The sequence below is a fragment of the Astyanax mexicanus genome, chromosome 8 (assembly GCF_023375975.1).
Source record: "Astyanax mexicanus isolate ESR-SI-001 chromosome 8, AstMex3_surface, whole genome shotgun sequence".
NCBI lineage: Eukaryota > Metazoa > Chordata > Actinopteri > Characiformes > Acestrorhamphidae > Astyanax > Astyanax mexicanus.
Window position 1 is genome coordinate 2748625 of NC_064415.1, and position 17625 is coordinate 2766249.

The following is a 17625-nucleotide window of genomic DNA, read 5'->3' on the forward strand; positions in this document are numbered from 1 at the left end:
AGGTTAGGTTTTTAATGTAGATTAAGGGTTATAGTTTATAGTAAAGGGTTAATATTTAAAGGTTAGGATTGCGGTATAGATTAAGGGTTATAGTTTATAGTAAAGGGTTAATATTTAAAGGTTAGGTTTTTGGAGTAGATTAAGGGTTATAGTTTATAGTAAAGGGTTAATATTTAAAGGTTAGGTTTTTGGTGTTGATTAAGGGTTATAGTTTATAGTAAAGGGTTAATATTTAAAGGTTAGGTTTTTGGAGTAGATTAAGGGTTATAGTTTATAGTAAAGGGTTAATATTTAAAGGTTAGGTTTTTGGTGTAGATTAAGGGTTAAAGTTTATAGTAAAGGGTTAATATTTAAAGGTTAGGTTTTTGGTGTTGATTAAGGGTTATAGTTTATAGTAAAGGGTTAATATTTAAAGGTTAGGTTTTTGGCGTAGATTAAGGGTTATAGTTTATAGTAAAGGGTTAATATTTAAAGGTTAGGTTTTTGGAGTAGATTAAGGGTTATAGTTTATAGTAAAGGGTTAATATTTAAAGGTTAGGTTTTTGGTGTTGATTAAGGGTTATAGTTTATAGTAAAGGGTTAATATTTAAAGGTTAGGTTTTTGGAGTAGATTAAGGGTTATAGTTTATAGTAAAGGGTTAATATTTAAAGGTTAGGTTTTTGGTGTAGACTAAGGGTTATAGTTTATAGTAAAGTGTTAATATTTAAAGTTTAGCTGTTTATAAGTGATATAAATTAATCTTGTCCAGAGTGAAAGTTTAAATGCCTGTTTAAATAACATTAAATTAAACAGCTGCTCTGGTAGATCTGTAATAATTTGACTGATTGCTTGTTTTGAAGCTAAAATCTTGTGTAATTTAGGTTTTGCACTGGTTAATACTGAACTAATTCACAGTACTGACCCTGAGAATGGCCGGTTAGGTGAAACAGTGTACAGAAAATGTGTATTTAATGGTCTGATGTCTGTTAACTGTGGGGTTAATAAACAGTGTGAGGTGACTCCGCTGTGTGGACGTGGAATCGGCTGGCATGCGGCTGCTGGACGTGATTCTGACGTGTTTTATTACGATGTTTGAGTATGGATTGAGGATGATTTGAGGATGGTTGAGTGCTGCACTGCATGCTCACTGTAGAGATAGAGTTCACTGTTCTGCTGCTGGATTTAAACCTGCTTTATCTCCAACAGAATCCAGACTGGAGGGCTGGCTGTCCATCCCTAACAGAGCCAACATCAAGAGATACGGCTGGAAGAAACAGGTCAGACTCACACATCACACAGCATCACTTATATCTAATAAAGCACATATTAAAACTGTAAAAGGCTGTAATTCTGTCTCACAGCATGCATTAATGTGATGTTCACGTGTTCCTCAGATCCTGTATTAACTCTGTGTGTGTTTTTGTTGTGGTCAGTATGTCGTGGTGAGCAGTAAGAAGATTCTCTTCTATAATGATGAGCAGGATAAAGAGCAGTCAAACCCCTCCATGGTGCTGGATATAGAGTAAGTTCTGTACTGATTCATACTGGAACCCTAGTCTGTACTGTCCACTAGGGGTGTCACGATTCTTTAAATCCTCGATTCGATTTTATTTCTGATTTTAGGGTCACGATTCGATTCGATTCGATTCGATTTTCTTTTTTCTTTTTTTTACAGCAGAGAGGCCTATGCCAGTTTTAGATTAGTCTATGGTCAGTCATTGGTTTGATTCATCAAATTTACAATATCTTATTTCAAAAGGTGGGCTTGATATAAGTGATGCAAAGTGATACAAGTGATCTGTAATACATCACGTTAGACACTAATGGTCAAATTTAAATAATTTAATTAAGATATATATGTAATGCCATCTAGTGGCTTTTTTTGGTAGCAGCAGTGTGCACTATTAAAACAGCAATGTGCAACATAACAAAATAAATAATAAAAAATACAGGAGCAGTCATGTACAAAATAATAGAACAATTAGAGCCTTAACAAACTGAACTCTATCCTACTATAACAGTTAAACATGAAAAATAAGACTTTAAGACTTTTTCTTTAATAAAGATATATTATTAACTTTATCTGAGAGAAAGATGCTCCTTAAGGTACCAAAACTATTAACATATTTGAGGCTAGACAAAACAACTGTTATTTTTATATTTTCAAGTTTTTCTTTAAGAAGATGAGAATGTTCACATTCTCTGGAGAAAGAGCTGCTCTTTCAGCTACAGTGTGCTGCTCCATTTGTGGGAGGGATCGTAGATCCTCTTTTTGACTTCGATGCTCGAGACCATGACATCATTTCGATCGATTTAGATGAAATATTGAAATAGTGACACCCCTACTATCCACAGTGTACATATTGTACATACTGTTCATGGTGTCTATACTGTTCACATAGTCCCTACATTTCATATCTATTGTATATATTGTATCAGTATGTGGTATCAAATATGGATATCTTTATTAAGCTCTAATCTCCCTAAGCTTATCCCCTCTAATTAGATTTACTATAGGTACTACCTTATTACTCCACATGGTGGCACTATAACTAAATGAAAAGGGTTGATAAACCCGTGGTGAAGAATATCAGGTCCCACTTTATGATAAGTGTCCCTAAGTACTATGTAGTTACACGGTAACAATCCATGTAACAACAGTGTAACTACTAATAAAATACACATTGTTACAGATTAACTACAGAGGTACAGGTTATGTAATTACACATGTGTATTAAGGTTAATTTTGACTTGTGTAAGTACACGTGTGCTAGGGGGAGTGTAATTACACATGTGTAACAACGTGCGTGAACTCAATCAGCCCTAATTACATACTAAACAATAGCTGTTGGATACGTTTTAAACTCAACTTATCACACACACTGTTACATATACTGTATGTAAGTACACACACATTGTTACACTTGTGTAAGTACACTTACTCTATTACTTGTAACTACAGTGTAACTACTGATGAAGTACACATTGTTACAGATTAACTACAGAGGTACAGGTTATGTAATTATACATGTGTATTAAGGTTAATTTCGACTTGTGTAAGTACACATGTGTACCAGGGTGAGTGTACTTACACATGTCGAAATTAACCTTAATACACATGTATAATTACATATCTTGTACCTCTGTAGTAAATCTGTAACAATGTGTACTTCATCAGTAGTTACACTGTAGTTACAGGGATTGTTACTGTGTAACTACATAGTACTTAGGGACACTTATTATAAAGTGGGACCGAATATTATTGTTTCTTAAATTGTGTGAAACTGAAACATCAATTAATCTGTAATTCCTGGTATTTGATAATTTAGGAATATTTTATCATCTTCAGAAACACAGATGCTGTGAAATATCATAGAGAATGTCTTGTAATATATTGTTTATCACAGTATTGTAATATCATGGTTATCGTGAGAGATGTGTTGATATCGTATTGTTAGATGCTCTGTGATTCCCAAAGCGGTTGTTAATTGTTGCAGTACAAACATTTCTGCTTCCATAAAGAAACAATTTTTTCCAATTTTTAATCCTCCATAACTTGATGCAGAGGTTTTTCACCAATTTTAAAGGTTCTTACAATCGATGTAGAAGTATATATATTGTAATATGTGTTCCATCAGTGGCATCTTGGTGTTTAAAGACTATTTCACACAGAATGGAAAACACGGGTGCAGTTTTAAAGTAGATGAAGTTTCTTCTGTAAACAGGTCTGACACTCCACAGCTCTTATGATTGTCCACTCTTTCTGCTTCTCTGCTCCCTGTTTTTTTTCACTTTTGCTCTCTATTCTGCTCTTTATTTCTGCTCTGCAGTTGCGCGAGTGGAGCTTTGATTGGTCAGCCTGATTTAAGTGAATCCGTTAATGCGTAAAATAAACTTGACATGCATGCAAAGTAGCTTAAAAGTGCAGACCACCAATTACAGTTTATACGGGTTGAAGTTTATATAGAGGAGGTTTAAATCATGTTGGGTCTTCTTGAATGCATGTGATGCTGTTAAAAACATTATCATTACCGTTGACTGTGACAGAAAGCTTAATATGGAATTAAATAAGTTCAGTGCCAATGCATGAGGACGGTACTGGTTCTGTTCTTATCAAACATGGGTAATTTTGTAATGAATCTTTTTGTTTTACTTCTTTTCCAGTAAACTCTTCCACGTGCGTCCAGTGACACAGGGTGACGTGTATCGTGCTGAAACGGACGAAATCCCCAGAATATTTCAGGTTCGCTGTTAATCCCATAATTAAGCAATGATGAACACATTATGTAAGTATAGTGTAAAAATGAACTTAAACCCTCTCATTTGTAAAGAAGAGCCAAGTTACCTTAGCTAACGTTACTATCCTAGCCATGTACAGCTCATATCTTTAAACTGGAGTCAAGTCAAGTCAAGTCAAGTCAAGAGGCTTTTATTGTCAGTACATCTGAGTACAGGTACACAGTGTGATGAAATTACGTTCCTCTGGAACCATGGTGCAACATAGAACAACAAGCAATAGACAACATAAAGTGCAGGAGTGACGACAGTGCAACATAAAATTATAAAATTATAACACTAAATAACAATAAATACAATAAATACAAAAGACGAGACAATTTAAAGACAGGACAGTGCAGTACCGATACGGTATAATAAAGTGTATAGTGGGGATAAGGTGCAGAGATGTGTGACATACTGTAACATATAGAACATATATAATCACAGCAGTTACTGAGGTAGAGTTTATAGTTTTTAAGAGTGCAGCAAATAAAGTCATGTCAGCCTCTGTGTGTGTGTGTGGGTGAAGTTCAGTTCTTTGTGAGTGTAAAGGGGGGGCGGGTGTACAGTTTAGTTTTGTGTAAAGGGGGGGGGGTGTACAGTTTAGTTTTGTGCGAGTGTGTTGGGTGAGTGGTGGGTGGGGTGGGGGTTCAGTTCTGTCTCTGTGGGTTGAGAAGTCTGACTGCCTGGTGGATGAAGCTGTTGCAGAGTCTAGTAGTGGAGGCTCGGATGCTCCTGTATCTTCTGCCGGACGGCATCAGAGCGAAGAGTCCGTGTGAGGGATGGGTGGGGTCGTCCACAATACTGGTGGCTTTGCGGATGAAGCGTGTGGTGTAGATCTCGGTGATGGAGGGAAGAGAGACTCCGATGATTTTCTCAGCTGTCCGCACTATCCGCTGTAGGGTCAGTTTGTAGTAAAGTTTGTAGTAAAGTGAGGTGAGTGAGGTAAATGATGTTGAAAGCTATTTTTTATTTCACTTATGTAGAAAGTGACAGAAAAAATTTACATGAACCTGCCAGTTGTCAAGTCCACGCTGGTAAAGAAGTAAATGCTAGATCTACGTTAGCTCGGCTATTGATACTATCCTAGTCCTGTACAGCTTGTGTCTTTCAGCTGGAGTATAGCCAGTTTTAGTACGCTGAATAAACTGATAATGTTAGTCATGAGAGTTAAGTAATGATGACAAATTATGTAAGTAAAGTGTAAAAATGAACTTAAACCTCCCGTTTGTTAAGTCCTTATTTGTAAAAAAAAAAAAAAAAAAGCTCAGCTAACGTTACTATGCTAGCCCTGTACAGCACGTAACTTTCGCCTGGATTACAGACAGTTGTTGTAAACTATTTGCTAATTGATGCTAGTGGCTTTATTTGATTTCATTTATGTAGAAAGTAAAGTAAACTGTAATAATTAAAAATGATTTTAAACCTGCTGTTTGTCAAGTCTTCGTTTGTTAGTTCGGCTATGGTTACTGTCCTAGTCCTGTACAGCTCGTATCTTTCACCTGGAATACCGGCAGGTAAAGTAAATCAGTAAAGGAAATAAACTGATAAAGTTAGTGATGAGTGTTAGGTAATGATGAACACATTATGTAAATGAAGTGTAAAAATGAACTTAAACCTGCCGTTTGTCTCCTCCCCTGTTTTTTAATAGCGTTTTAATAGCACTTTAATTAAGAGCAGACTAAAACTGAAACCGTCCCTCTTCCTCCTGCAGATCCTTTATGCTAATGAGGGGGAGTGTAGGAAGGAGGCGGACCTGGAGGCGGTTCCTCAGGGCGATAAGAACTGTCTGGCCCATAAAGGTCACGAGTTCATCCCCACGCTCTACCACTTCCCCTCCAACTGCGAGGCCTGTGCCAAACCGCTGTGGCACGTCTTCAAACCCCCGCCGGCGCTCGAGTGCCGCCGCTGCCACGTCAAGTGCCACAAAGACCACCTGGACCGGAAGGAGGACGTCATCGCGCCCTGCAAAGGTCAGATACCGCTTTATTCTATTTTATTTACTGATTATATATATGTATATTTTTTTTTTCTTTACATTTTAGACTATGAATACAGTGAGTCCAAGAAGTATTTGATCCCTTGCTGATTTTCTTTGTTTGCCCACTAATAAAGACACTATCCTTCTGCACTTTTAATGGTAGATATATTCTAACATGGAGAGACAGAATATCAAGACAAAAATCCAGAATATAATTTTAAAGAATATATTTTAATTAATTTGTATTTCAATGAGGAAAATAAGTATTTGATCCCTCTTGCCAAACACACTCGATACTTAGTGGCAAAGCCTTTGTTTGCAAGCACAGCGGTGAGACGTTTGTTGTAGTTAACCACAAGTTTAGCACACACACCATGGGGAATTTTGGCCCACTCTTCTTTGCAGATCCTCTCTAAATCATGAAGGTTGGTGGGCTGTCGCTTGGCAACTCTGACCTTCAGCTCCCTCCATAGATTTTCGATCGGATTGAGGTCTGGCGACTGGCTGGGCCACTCCATGACCTTAATGTGATTTTTCTTGAGCCAATCCTTTGTTGCCTTTGCTGTATGTTTAGGGTCGTTATCATGTTGGAAGACCCAACCTCGGCCCATTTTCAGATCCCTGGCAGAGGGGAGGAGGTTGTCCCTCAGGATTGTGCGGTACATGGCTCCATCCATCTTCCCAGTGATGCGGTGAAGTAGCCCTGTACCCTTGGCAGAGAAACACCCCCAAAACATTATGCTTCCACCTCCATGCTTGACGGTGGGCACAGTGTTCTTGGGGTCATAGGCAGCATTTTTCTTCCTCCACACATGGCGGGTGGAGTTGAGGCCAAAAAGTTCAATTTTGGTCTCGTCTGACCACAAAACTTTCTCCCAATAACTTGGTTCATCTTTCAAATGATCATTGGCATACTTGAGGCGCGCCTCCACATGTGTTCTCTTCAGCAGGGGTACCTTTCGGGCACTGCAGGATGTGAATCCATTGTTGCGCAAAGTGTTGTCAATTGTTTCCTTGCAAACTGTGGTCCCAGCTGCCTTCAGGTCATTTGCTAACTCCTGCCGAGTGGTTGCAGGACGATTTCTGACCGTTCTCAGCATCATTGCCACCCCACGAGGCGAAATCTTCTTTGGAGCACCGGGCCGAGGTCTGTTGATTGTCATGTTATACTCTTTAAACTTTCTGATAATTGCACCAATAGTTGTTACTTTCACATCCAACACCTTACTAATCTTTTTGTAGCCCATTCCAGCTTTGTGAAGGTCAACAATTCTGACTCTGAGGTCCTGTGACAGCTCTTTGGTTTTACCCATGTTGGAGACTTGAAATCTGTGTGATCTGTCTGATTCTGTGGACAGGTGTTTTTCACACAAGTGATTAGTGAGAACAGGTGGCTTCAGGTCAGGTAACAAGTTGATTGGGAGTGTCTAACTGGTCTGTAAAAGCCAGAACTGCTAATGAATACTAAGGGATCAAATACTTATTTCACTCTATGAAATACAAATCAATTAATATATATTCCTTAGATTTATTTTCTGGATTTTCTTTTTAATATTCTGTCTCTCCATGTAAGAATACATCTACCATTAAAAGTATAGAATGATCATGTCTTTATTAGTGGGCCAACGAAGAAAATCAGCAAGGGATCAAATACTTCTTGGACTCACTGTATGTAGTCTTTTTCTTCTTGGCTGTTGGCTTGTTAAATTTTATACATATTTAGAATTTGGTCAAGCTGTGTGTGTGTGTTTGTGTATTTGCACATTTGTGTCAGCAATTAGTGCAGCTTAAAGTTGGCGAATGCAACGAAAAAAAAATAATAAATAAATAAAATAAAACATTTGTCCAAATACAGAAGAAAATTTAACTCGAAAGTTTTTATTAATTTTATACAGAACTACAATCTAAAAATAAATATCTGTTTAACATTGGACAACCAAGCACATTATATTAATCTCTAAGTAGTGCTGTTTATATTCAAGAATTTACCTCAGCAGTGCTAATCAAATCACATGAGTGAAATTTACAGAGAGAAAGGCAGCCTGGCTTTAGGCAAATAAACAAATGAGAAATGCCAATATTAATCTGAGCTTAAGTCTAAAGCTGCTGTTTCCATGTGGGTCAGCCAGACGTCTTCCTGTATCAGTTTGAAGGTGTAGGAAACAGTACTCACCGCTCTCTGACTTCTGTATCTGCAATTTCTCTAAAGAAAAGAAAGAACTTCTACTTTTAATAGTTACAGATTTCTTTGTGTTTTATCTGTGTGTTTTTCTAGTTATTATGATGATGAAAGTTTGAATTAGCTGTAAGTGTGTAAATGCGGCATTTTTTAAACTCTATTTCCTCCTCTTGATTTTTTTTCCTTGTGTTTTTGTCTGTATCTCTGTTTTCTCTTTAGTGAACTATGACGTGACGTCAGCGCGGGACATGCTCCTGCTGGCCCTGTCTCAGGACGAGCAGAAGAAGTGGATTGGCCATTTGGGCAAAAAGATCCCCAAGACCCCGCCCTCCACCTTCTCCCGCTCCTCCCCCCGCACCATGTCCACCCGCTCGGTCGTAGCCAATCAGTCCTTCCGAAAGAACCCCAAAAACATCACCGGCAAGCCCAGGTAACTCACCCTCACACCTGAGCTACACCTGAGCTACACCTGAGCTACACCTGAGCTACACCTGAGCTACACCTGAGCTACACCTGAGCTACACTGCTTCCTCAAGTGATCCAAACCTGTAGAGCAGCCATGCCTTTACCACACACAGCAGTTCAAGCACAATACAGCTATAAAATTAGTGTATAGTAATTTATCAGACAGGTAATGCTTTTTTTTAATTCAGTATACTGTATTTTCCAGGCTATTAAGCACACGCCCTCTAATTTAATTAAAAAGAAAAAAAACACAGTTAAGAGTTATTATTAAAAAAAAATTTAGGTATACAAGTGCATCTCAAGAAATTAAAACATCATTGATCTATTTTAAGTGAAGAAAACCCAAAAATCAATGTCTCAGACAATAAGAATATTATATATTACATAAGACCAATTGGTCAATTTGGTACTTTTGGCAGTGTGGGCAGTGTACCAAGTGCTGCTGGAAAATAAAATCCACATGTCCATAAAAGTTTTTCTCAGCAGAGGGAAGCTGTAAGATATGAAGTGCTGTAAGATTTTGACTTTAGACTTGATAATAAAACACAGTGGATCAACACCAGCAGATGACAGACATGTCTCTCCAAACCATCACTGATTGGTGGAAACTTCACACTAGACCTCGAGCAGTTTGGACTGTGTGTCTCTCCACTCTTCCTCCAGACTCTGATGCCTTAATTTACTTTAAATGAAATGTAAAATTTACTGATGATCAGTGGTGGTTTGGAGAGTCATGTCTGTCATCTGCTGGTGTTGATCCACTGTGTTTTATTATCAAGTCTAAAGTCAGTGCAGTTTTGTTTTCCCACAAAATCTTACAGCACTTCATATCTTACAGCTTCCCTCTGCTGACAAATATAAAATAAAAAATTAATGATAAAGCTTTATGTTGCATATACATTTTTTAATCACTCAGCACAGACAGTCTATTTTGCAAAACAACATTAGCTCGCCAAGATAATAATACTTAATGAATAAAAATATAGTGTTACACAATAAAAAAATTGAACACAAATACTAAACCACAGTACCACTAAAAAAACACTTTCTTCTTTCTCTCTCTTCGTCTTTTTCGTTTCTCACTCTTTCCTCCTCTCTCTCTTTCTCACTCTCTCCTCCTCTCTCTTACTCTCTTTCTCCTTCTCTCTTCCTCTCTCTCTCTTTCTCACTCTCTCCTCTCTCTCTCTCTTTCTCTCTCCTCCTCTCTCTCCTCCTATCTCTTACCCTTTCTCCCTCTCTCCCCTTCTCTCACTTTCTCCCCTTCTCTCACTTTCTCCCTCTCTCCTCCTCTCTCTTACTCTTTCTCCTTCTCTCTTCCTCTCTCTCTTTCTTCCTTTCTCCTCCTCTCTCTTTCTCACTCTCTCCTCCTCTCTCTTACTCTCTTTCTCCTTCTCTCCTCCTCTCTCTCTCTTTCTCACTCTCTCCTCTCTCTCTCTCTTTCTCTCTCCTCCTCTCTCTCCTCCTATCTCTTACCCTTTCTCCCTCTCTCCCCTTCTCTCTCTTTCTCACTCTCCTCCTCTCTCGCTTTCTCCCTCTCTCCTCCTCTCTCTTACTCTTTCTCCTTCTCTCTTCCTCTCTCTCTTTCTTCCTTTCTCCTCCTCTCTCTTTCTCACTCTCCTCCTCTTTCTCTTTCTCTCTCTCTCCTCTCCCTCTCTTATTCCTCTTCTCTTCTTTTCACTCTCTCTTTTTCACTATCCTCCTTCCTTCTCTCCCTCTCTCCTCCTCTCTTTTCTTTTCACTCTCTCTCCTTCTCCCTCTCTCCTCCTCTCAATTCAATTCAATTCAATTCAAATTGGCTTTATTAGCATGACTGTTTAAAAAAAACAATGTTGCCAAAGCACACAAATATCCTCTCTCTTTCTCCCTTTCTTCTCCTCTCTCTTTCTCCCTTTCTTCTCCTCTCTCTTTCTCCCTTTCTTCTCCTCTCTCTTTCTCCCTTTCTTCTCTCTCTTTCTCCCTTTCTTCTCCTCTCTCTTTCTCCCTTTCTTCTCTCTTACTCCCTTTGTCCCTCTCTCCTCCTCTCTCTCCTTCTCTCTTCTTCTCACTCTTTTTCACTCTCTCTTCTCCTCTGTTTCTCTCTCTCTCTATCCTCTCTCTCTATCCTCTCTCTCTCCCTCTCCTTCTCTCTCATTCCTGTTCTCTCTTCTTTTCACTCTCTTTTCACCATCCTCCTCCTCTCTCTTCTTTCCACTCTTTCTCACTTTCTCTCTCCCTTCTCCTTTCTCACTCTCTTCCAATTTCTTCTTTTCACTCTCTTTTTCACTATCGTCCTCTCTTTCTCTCCCTCTCTCTCTCTTTCTGAATCACACTATAGTATTATAAAATAATGCTGGCAGATCTACATTTCTCCAGTGTAAAATAAAGAAACTAAACTTCAGTCACAAACCGTATCTTCTCTGGTTTAGAGTATTAGAGATTATCTGTGTTAATGAACTATGCTAATAGGCTGTTATGGGATTGGTGTAGGTTGAGGGGGCGTGGTTTAGTGACGGGCTGTTTGTGTGGTGTTGTGTTGTAGCAGGGCGCAGTCCAACCTCCACGCTGCAGACACTTCCTCCAGCTCCTGCTGACCGGCAGATCCCGGCGTAGCACCTGTATATTACCCACAATCCCCCCCGCCACACTACCGCACACTACTGCACATAACCGCAGCTCTCAGGGGGTTCCTTGGGTTTACACAGGGGGTTTCACTGGTTCAGTGTAAACTCAGAATTACAGATTCCTCAGTAATAAACTGTGTTTAAAACGGGAGGCTGTAAATTTGAGTTTTTGGTGAACCGTCCCTTTAATGGTGGGGTGCTGATTACCCACCCATAGAGGGGGAGGGGGTGGGGGGTACAGGGTCCCAACAAGCTTTTAGGCCTGGCTGCACTGTATGACTAAACAAAATAAAAGAAAGAAACAAATAAAAATGTATTTCTATGAATGACTATGAATGTGGCGCCCCCTGCTGTAGCAAAGCAAGTTTTAAAATTAAATAAAATAACATTCAGATGTCTGCTAAATGTCTTTGTAGGGAATAAAATCAGCACAAATATACACAAACTATTTATAGTCAATTTATTAACTATCCAAACCCAATACTGTGTAAATTATCTCTTTAAATCTTGCATCAATCTGCATTAAAACAGGAATGCTGCCTTAAAAAGCTTGTGTGAAATGTTTTAGGAGAATCAGGGGTTTTCTGCTGGGACCTTAAAACGTTGGTAAAACCTTGTTTTATTGTTTTAATAATGTTGTTATTAATGAACGATCAAAAAAACGGGTAAGCTGCAAGTTGTGCTGTATTGTTTTTCATTTCTCTTAATTGTGGTAACTAACCAAAAAAGCATATTCTAACAGCAGATGTGCAACAACAGTGTGCTTCCTTCTAGATGTTGTAGAATTAAATGGATCTTTATTTCTATACCCATTATACCTAATATCTTATAAACTCCACTGATATTTGGGTGGTGGGTCATTACATTCTCAGTGCAGCAGTGCTGCTGGAGGTTTTAAACATCTCAGTCTCACTGCTAGACTGTGAACTGTCCAACAGCAGCGTCCTGTATATTTTAGAATATATTTATATTTTAAACTGTATAAACTACAGCTCTGGAAAAAAATAAGAAGCCACTTAAAAATGATGAGTTTCTTTTTATTTTACCAAATTAAAATCCTCTGGAATATAATCAAGAGGAAGATGGATGATCACAAACCATCAAACCACCAAACTGAACTGCTTGAATTTTTGCACCAGGAGTAAAGCAGCATAAAGTTATCCAAAAGCAGTGTGTAAGACTGGTGGAGGAGAACATGATGCCAAGATGCATTTAAAAAAACTGTGATTAAAAACCAACCAGGGTTATTCCACCAAATATTGATTATTTCTGAACTCTTAAAACTTTATGAATATGAACTTGTTTTCTTTGCATTATTTGAGGTCTGAAAGCTCTGCATCTTTTTTTTTTTGTTCTTTCAGACATTTCTCATTTTCTGTAAATAAATGCTCTAAATGAGAATATTTTTATTTGGAATTTGGGAGAAATGTTGTCTGTAGTTTATAGAATAAAACAACAATTTTAATTTTAATCAAATATAAACCTATAAATAGCAAAATCAGAGAAACTGATTCAGAAACTGAAGTGATCTCTTCATTTTTTACAGAGCTGCATATATACAGTTAGGCACAGAGATAATCAGACAGTAATACAGAGGCTTCACCACAAGGTGCAAATCCTTAATAAAAAGGCCAAATTTAGACTTTTTAGACCCCAAAAAACAGCCATATCAATTGCATCTCATCTATTTAATTTCCTGTATACCTGTAAACTAAAACAGAGCACACATCCTTTTTACGGTTAGAATATGTTTTTTTTTGTTGTTAAAAAAATTATATTATATTTCCTCCAATGCGGTGACCCGTCTTTTCTCACTGGGCTTTTCTTCTTTTTTTTTTCTCTTTTTTTTCTCCTCCAGTTAACCACCCGACTCTTCTCTCTGAACCGCGGGACTCAGTTACGACTCTGTAACGTTACATCTCGGACAAAAAAGAAAAGAAAAACACACACAAAAATAAATGCATAAACCCACACACAAATACACAAATACATACATACATTCAAACTAAACCTTTAAAAAAAAAACTTTAAAAATCAGAAATAAAAATGGAATTAACCCTAAAAGTTACATCATTTCATTGCATCACCGCTTCACTGAGGACTGAGGCTGCAGTCGAGTGCTGGTGGGTAAAGGGATCAGGGGGGGGATGGGTGGGCGCTACTTTTTCTCCTTCTTCTTCTTCTTCTTTTTTTATTTTTTATTATTTTTTTTTTTGGTGGAATTTTTATTTTTTATTTTTTTTAGCTCCCCTCCCCTCCTCCGGCCTGCAGGGGGCGCTCAAACCACCACACCCTCACACCATCCATCCTCCACAGCCTGCACATCAGCGGTGCAGCGCCAACTACGGGACCAAAACCTAAAACCCAAAACCCAAAACCCACACAAGGGAGGCGGTTCAGCGGTTCTGTCCTCTTTCCTCTTTCTGAACCTGAAGGGAGTGTAATTTTTGGGGGCGGGTCTTCGGGGAGCTTGGTGACTCCTGGGACTGACGTTCGTGCGTTCGATGCCTTTTATTCTGATGGATCTGTTTCTGTTGGCCTTACGGTTCCTGCGACTCCAGATCCGGATCCGGTTCTGGTTCTGGTTCCGGTTCTGGTTCGGGTGTCGAGGAGCTGAGGACTCTCTGGGCAATAATTTGGGACGGGTTTGGTTTGGGACGGAGTTCTGGGTACTGAGTATTAGATTTCTGTTCTGTTTATTCAGCTTGTTTTTTTTTTGTTTTTTCAAAGGAGCATGCAAGATATTTACAGTCTATGCATATTATTATGATTATTATTATTAAGAATAATAATATTATTATAGTAATTATTATTCATTATTATTGTTGTTATTCTCCAAGCCATTGAGGAACACCAGCGAGGATTGGCTGAAGGAGAAAAATGAAAAACAAAGAAAAGCAACAAAAAAAACAAATTAGAAACTGTTGTTTGTTTGTTTTTTTTGCATTCATTTGGGTACATTATTATTATTGCTATTATTGTTATTGTTGTTATTATTTCTGTAATTGTTCTTGTTTTTTTTTTTGTTTGTTTTTCGTTGTTTTATCTTCTTTTTTTTTATCATTTTTTGTAATGTATTGCCTTACCTTTTGATTCCTAGACGAATGGTTCAAAAACAAAAAAGGAAGAAAAGAAAAAAAAAGAAACATTAAGTTAACAAATGTAAAACTGCACTGTTTGAATTGTAAGTTATTTGTAGAAGACTAAACTGGTGTAGCGTTCAGCCCACCTAGTGCCTTACCGTTAACGTTAACGACGACGATTTTACTGCCATATCTGTTCGCGTTCCTCTTCGGGATGAAAAGAAGAAATGTAAAAAAAAGAGAGAGAAGAGAAAAGAAAAGAAAAAAGGTAAATTGTAAATCTATTCCTTTTTTTAAGGACAAAAAAACGTGTATATCGTCCACGTCCGCGTGGTTTTATCAGAACGGTCAGTCGCTTCGTTTGGCCGAAAAACAAACAAACACAAAAAAAAACGTCTGCATTTAACGATTTTTTTGATATTCAAATGAAGGCAGGGTGTGTATCAGAGTGTGGAAAGCTGAAAAAAGCTGGATATCTATATATTAAATATAATGAGCAATAATCATTTCCTGCGTACAGTTCCCTCACTCTGCGTGTTTTCCTCGCTCTAACTACGTCACCACGTCTGCGTCCGCTGGAGGAGCGACGATATTAACGATATTAACGATATTAATAACGATAATAGCGATAATGACGTGATAAACAGAGGAGTTAGAGCAGGAAAACACAACACATCTGGGAGAAATCCCAGCATTCATATCATCATCATCATCATCATCATCATCATCATTACTGCGTACGAGTCACAGTCGTAACCCCGCCCCCTGATTAAAGCAGAGTGTGATTCTGTGTGTATATAACAAATAAACGCCACAAAGATCATGAATACCTCCTCCTCCTCCTCCTCCTCCTCACCTATCGGAACTGGTTTTAGGTTTTTCGTGTTCAGTTAAATGAAGCACTGGAACTAAAGATGAGCGCATCGTATTGTTTTGGATGATCTGCATGTTAAACTGCGTCGGAGGCGGCACTGATGGATGTGTGTCAATAAACATTATCTTTATCACCTTACCCAGCCTCTGATCTCATCTCTGTGCATCTCCACATTCACCTGCACAGGCTGAAGCTTCCTGTTTTTAATCAGACTAAACATTATGACCACTTAAAGCAGCGTTTAAATTCCCCACGATTCTTTTCATTTTCAAATGAAAACACTAGAATTTATAATAATATATGTCTGTATAAAATAATATATGTCTGTCTGTCTAATGCTGTATTTATTTCCGTCTAGATATCTATCTACATCTCTGCCTGTCTGTCTATCTGTGTCTGTCTACGTCTCTGTCTGTGTCTGTATGTCTGTTTATGTATGTACATCTCTGCCTCTGTCTGTCTCTCTGTCTACACCTGTTTGTCTCTATCTGTCTCTGTCTACATCTCTGCCTGTCTGTCTATCTGTCTGTCTACATTTCTGGCTGTCTGTGTATCTGTGTCTATCTACATCTCTGCCTGTCTGTCTATCTGTGTCTGTCTACATCTCTCTGTCTCTCTACATCTCTGCTTGTCATGTCTATCTTTCTCTCTACACCTCTGCCTGTCTTTTCTATCTTTTTCTTTACACCTCTGCCTGTCTATCTATCTGTGTCTGTCTACATCTCTGCCTGTCTTGTCTATATTTCTCTTTACACCTCTGCCTGTCTGTCTATCTCTGTCTGTCTACATCTCTGCCTGTCTTGTCTATTTTTCTCTCTACACCTCTGCCTGTCTGTCTATCTCTGTCTGTCTACATCTCTGCCTGTCTATTTATCTGTGTCTGTCTACATTTGTTTGTCTCTGTCTGTCTGTATGTCTTTTTATGTATGTACATCTCTGCCTCTGTCTGTTTTTGTCTACATCTCTGTTAGTCTCCGTCTGTCTTTCTGTCTCTCTGTCTACATCTCTGCCTGTCTGTCTATCTCTGTCTGTCTACATCTCTGCCTGTCTATTTATCTGTGTCTGTCTACATTTGTTTGTCTCTGTCTGTCTGTATGTCTTTTTATGTATGTACATCTCTGCCTCTGTCTGTTTTTGTCTACATCTCTGTTAGTCTCCTTCTGTCTCTCTGTCTACATCTCTGCCTGTCTGTCTGTCTACTTCTGTTTGTCTGACATACAGAGCACATCTGTTTGTCTCTGTCTGTCTATCCATCTATCTACATCTCTGCCTCTGTGTGTCTCTCTGTCTACACTATTTTTTTGTCTGTCTGTCTGTCTAATTTATCTGTCTATCTGTCTGTCTACCTGTATACATCTGTTTATCGTCTGCATCTGTTTGTCTCTGTCTGTCTATCTACATCTCTACCTCTATCTGTCTACATCTGTTTGTCTACATCTACGTCTCTGCCTCTGTCTTTGTGTTTTTCTCCATCTAAATACCTACATCTATCTCTGTATGTTTACATCTCTATCTATTTATTTATCTGTCTACATCTAAATATATATATATCTCTATGTCTGTCTAGGTCTCTGTTTATCTGTCTGTCTGCATGTGTGTCTGTCTGATGGTACAGATGAAGATAAAGATGTTTATGATAACAGTAATGATGATACTGGTGAAAAACTCATTACAGTCAGAAGTACAGACAGACAGACAGAGGGGTGTGTGTATAAAATTGCTCTCTACATTATTATTAAAGTATTTTACTCATAAAAACAGAATTATCCCCAAATCCCCCAAATCTACTGACTGTAACTTGAACGAAGTCACTAAATCCCGAAGCTTGGTCTGTGTTTCTCGGCTGCTGTGTCGTAGAAGGTAGGTTTTCAGGTGAAAGCGACTGATGTATCCTTCGAAGCCCTCAGTTACCCACAATTCTCTGTTCAACAACAATGGGGAGAGGAAATAAAAAGAGTCAAATGTAGATAATATATTTATATTTATGATGAACAGTATAGAGTTCCTGTTTTTAATGCCATGAGCAAAAACATTATGACCACTTAAAGCTAAATTTTTGTTACTTTTAATTCAAAATCATTAGTTTTTTAAAGATTGAAAGGGCCAATATGTTCTAACTAAGGTCCTGGTACGACTATCCCTGAATTGTCTAAAATTCATGCTCTGGTAGGTTGGTGGTGATGTT

At 38.3% G+C, this 17625-nt stretch overlaps 1 protein-coding gene across 2 annotated transcripts in view; it reads left to right on the forward strand.

The window, feature by feature from the left end:
• rock1 (Rho-associated, coiled-coil containing protein kinase 1) overlaps positions 1–15578 on the forward strand; it is a 128618-nt gene extending 113040 nt beyond the window's left edge. Inside the window, exons 28-33 of one of the 2 annotated variants that reach the window (XM_049482840.1) lie at positions 1187–1257; positions 1414–1502; positions 4145–4223; positions 5973–6231; positions 8638–8848; positions 13342–15578. In XM_049482840.1, the coding sequence (XP_049338797.1) occupies positions 1187–1257; positions 1414–1502; positions 4145–4223; positions 5973–6231; positions 8638–8848; positions 13342–13345 (713 nt within the window). In that variant the 3' untranslated portion in view covers positions 13346–15578. Of the gene's footprint in view, positions 1–1186; positions 1258–1413; positions 1503–4144; positions 4224–5972; positions 6232–8637; positions 8849–11401 lie in introns of both variants that reach the window. The other variant, XM_049482839.1, reaches the window with a different exon arrangement.
• The last annotated feature ends 2047 nt before the right edge of the window (positions 15579–17625 follow it).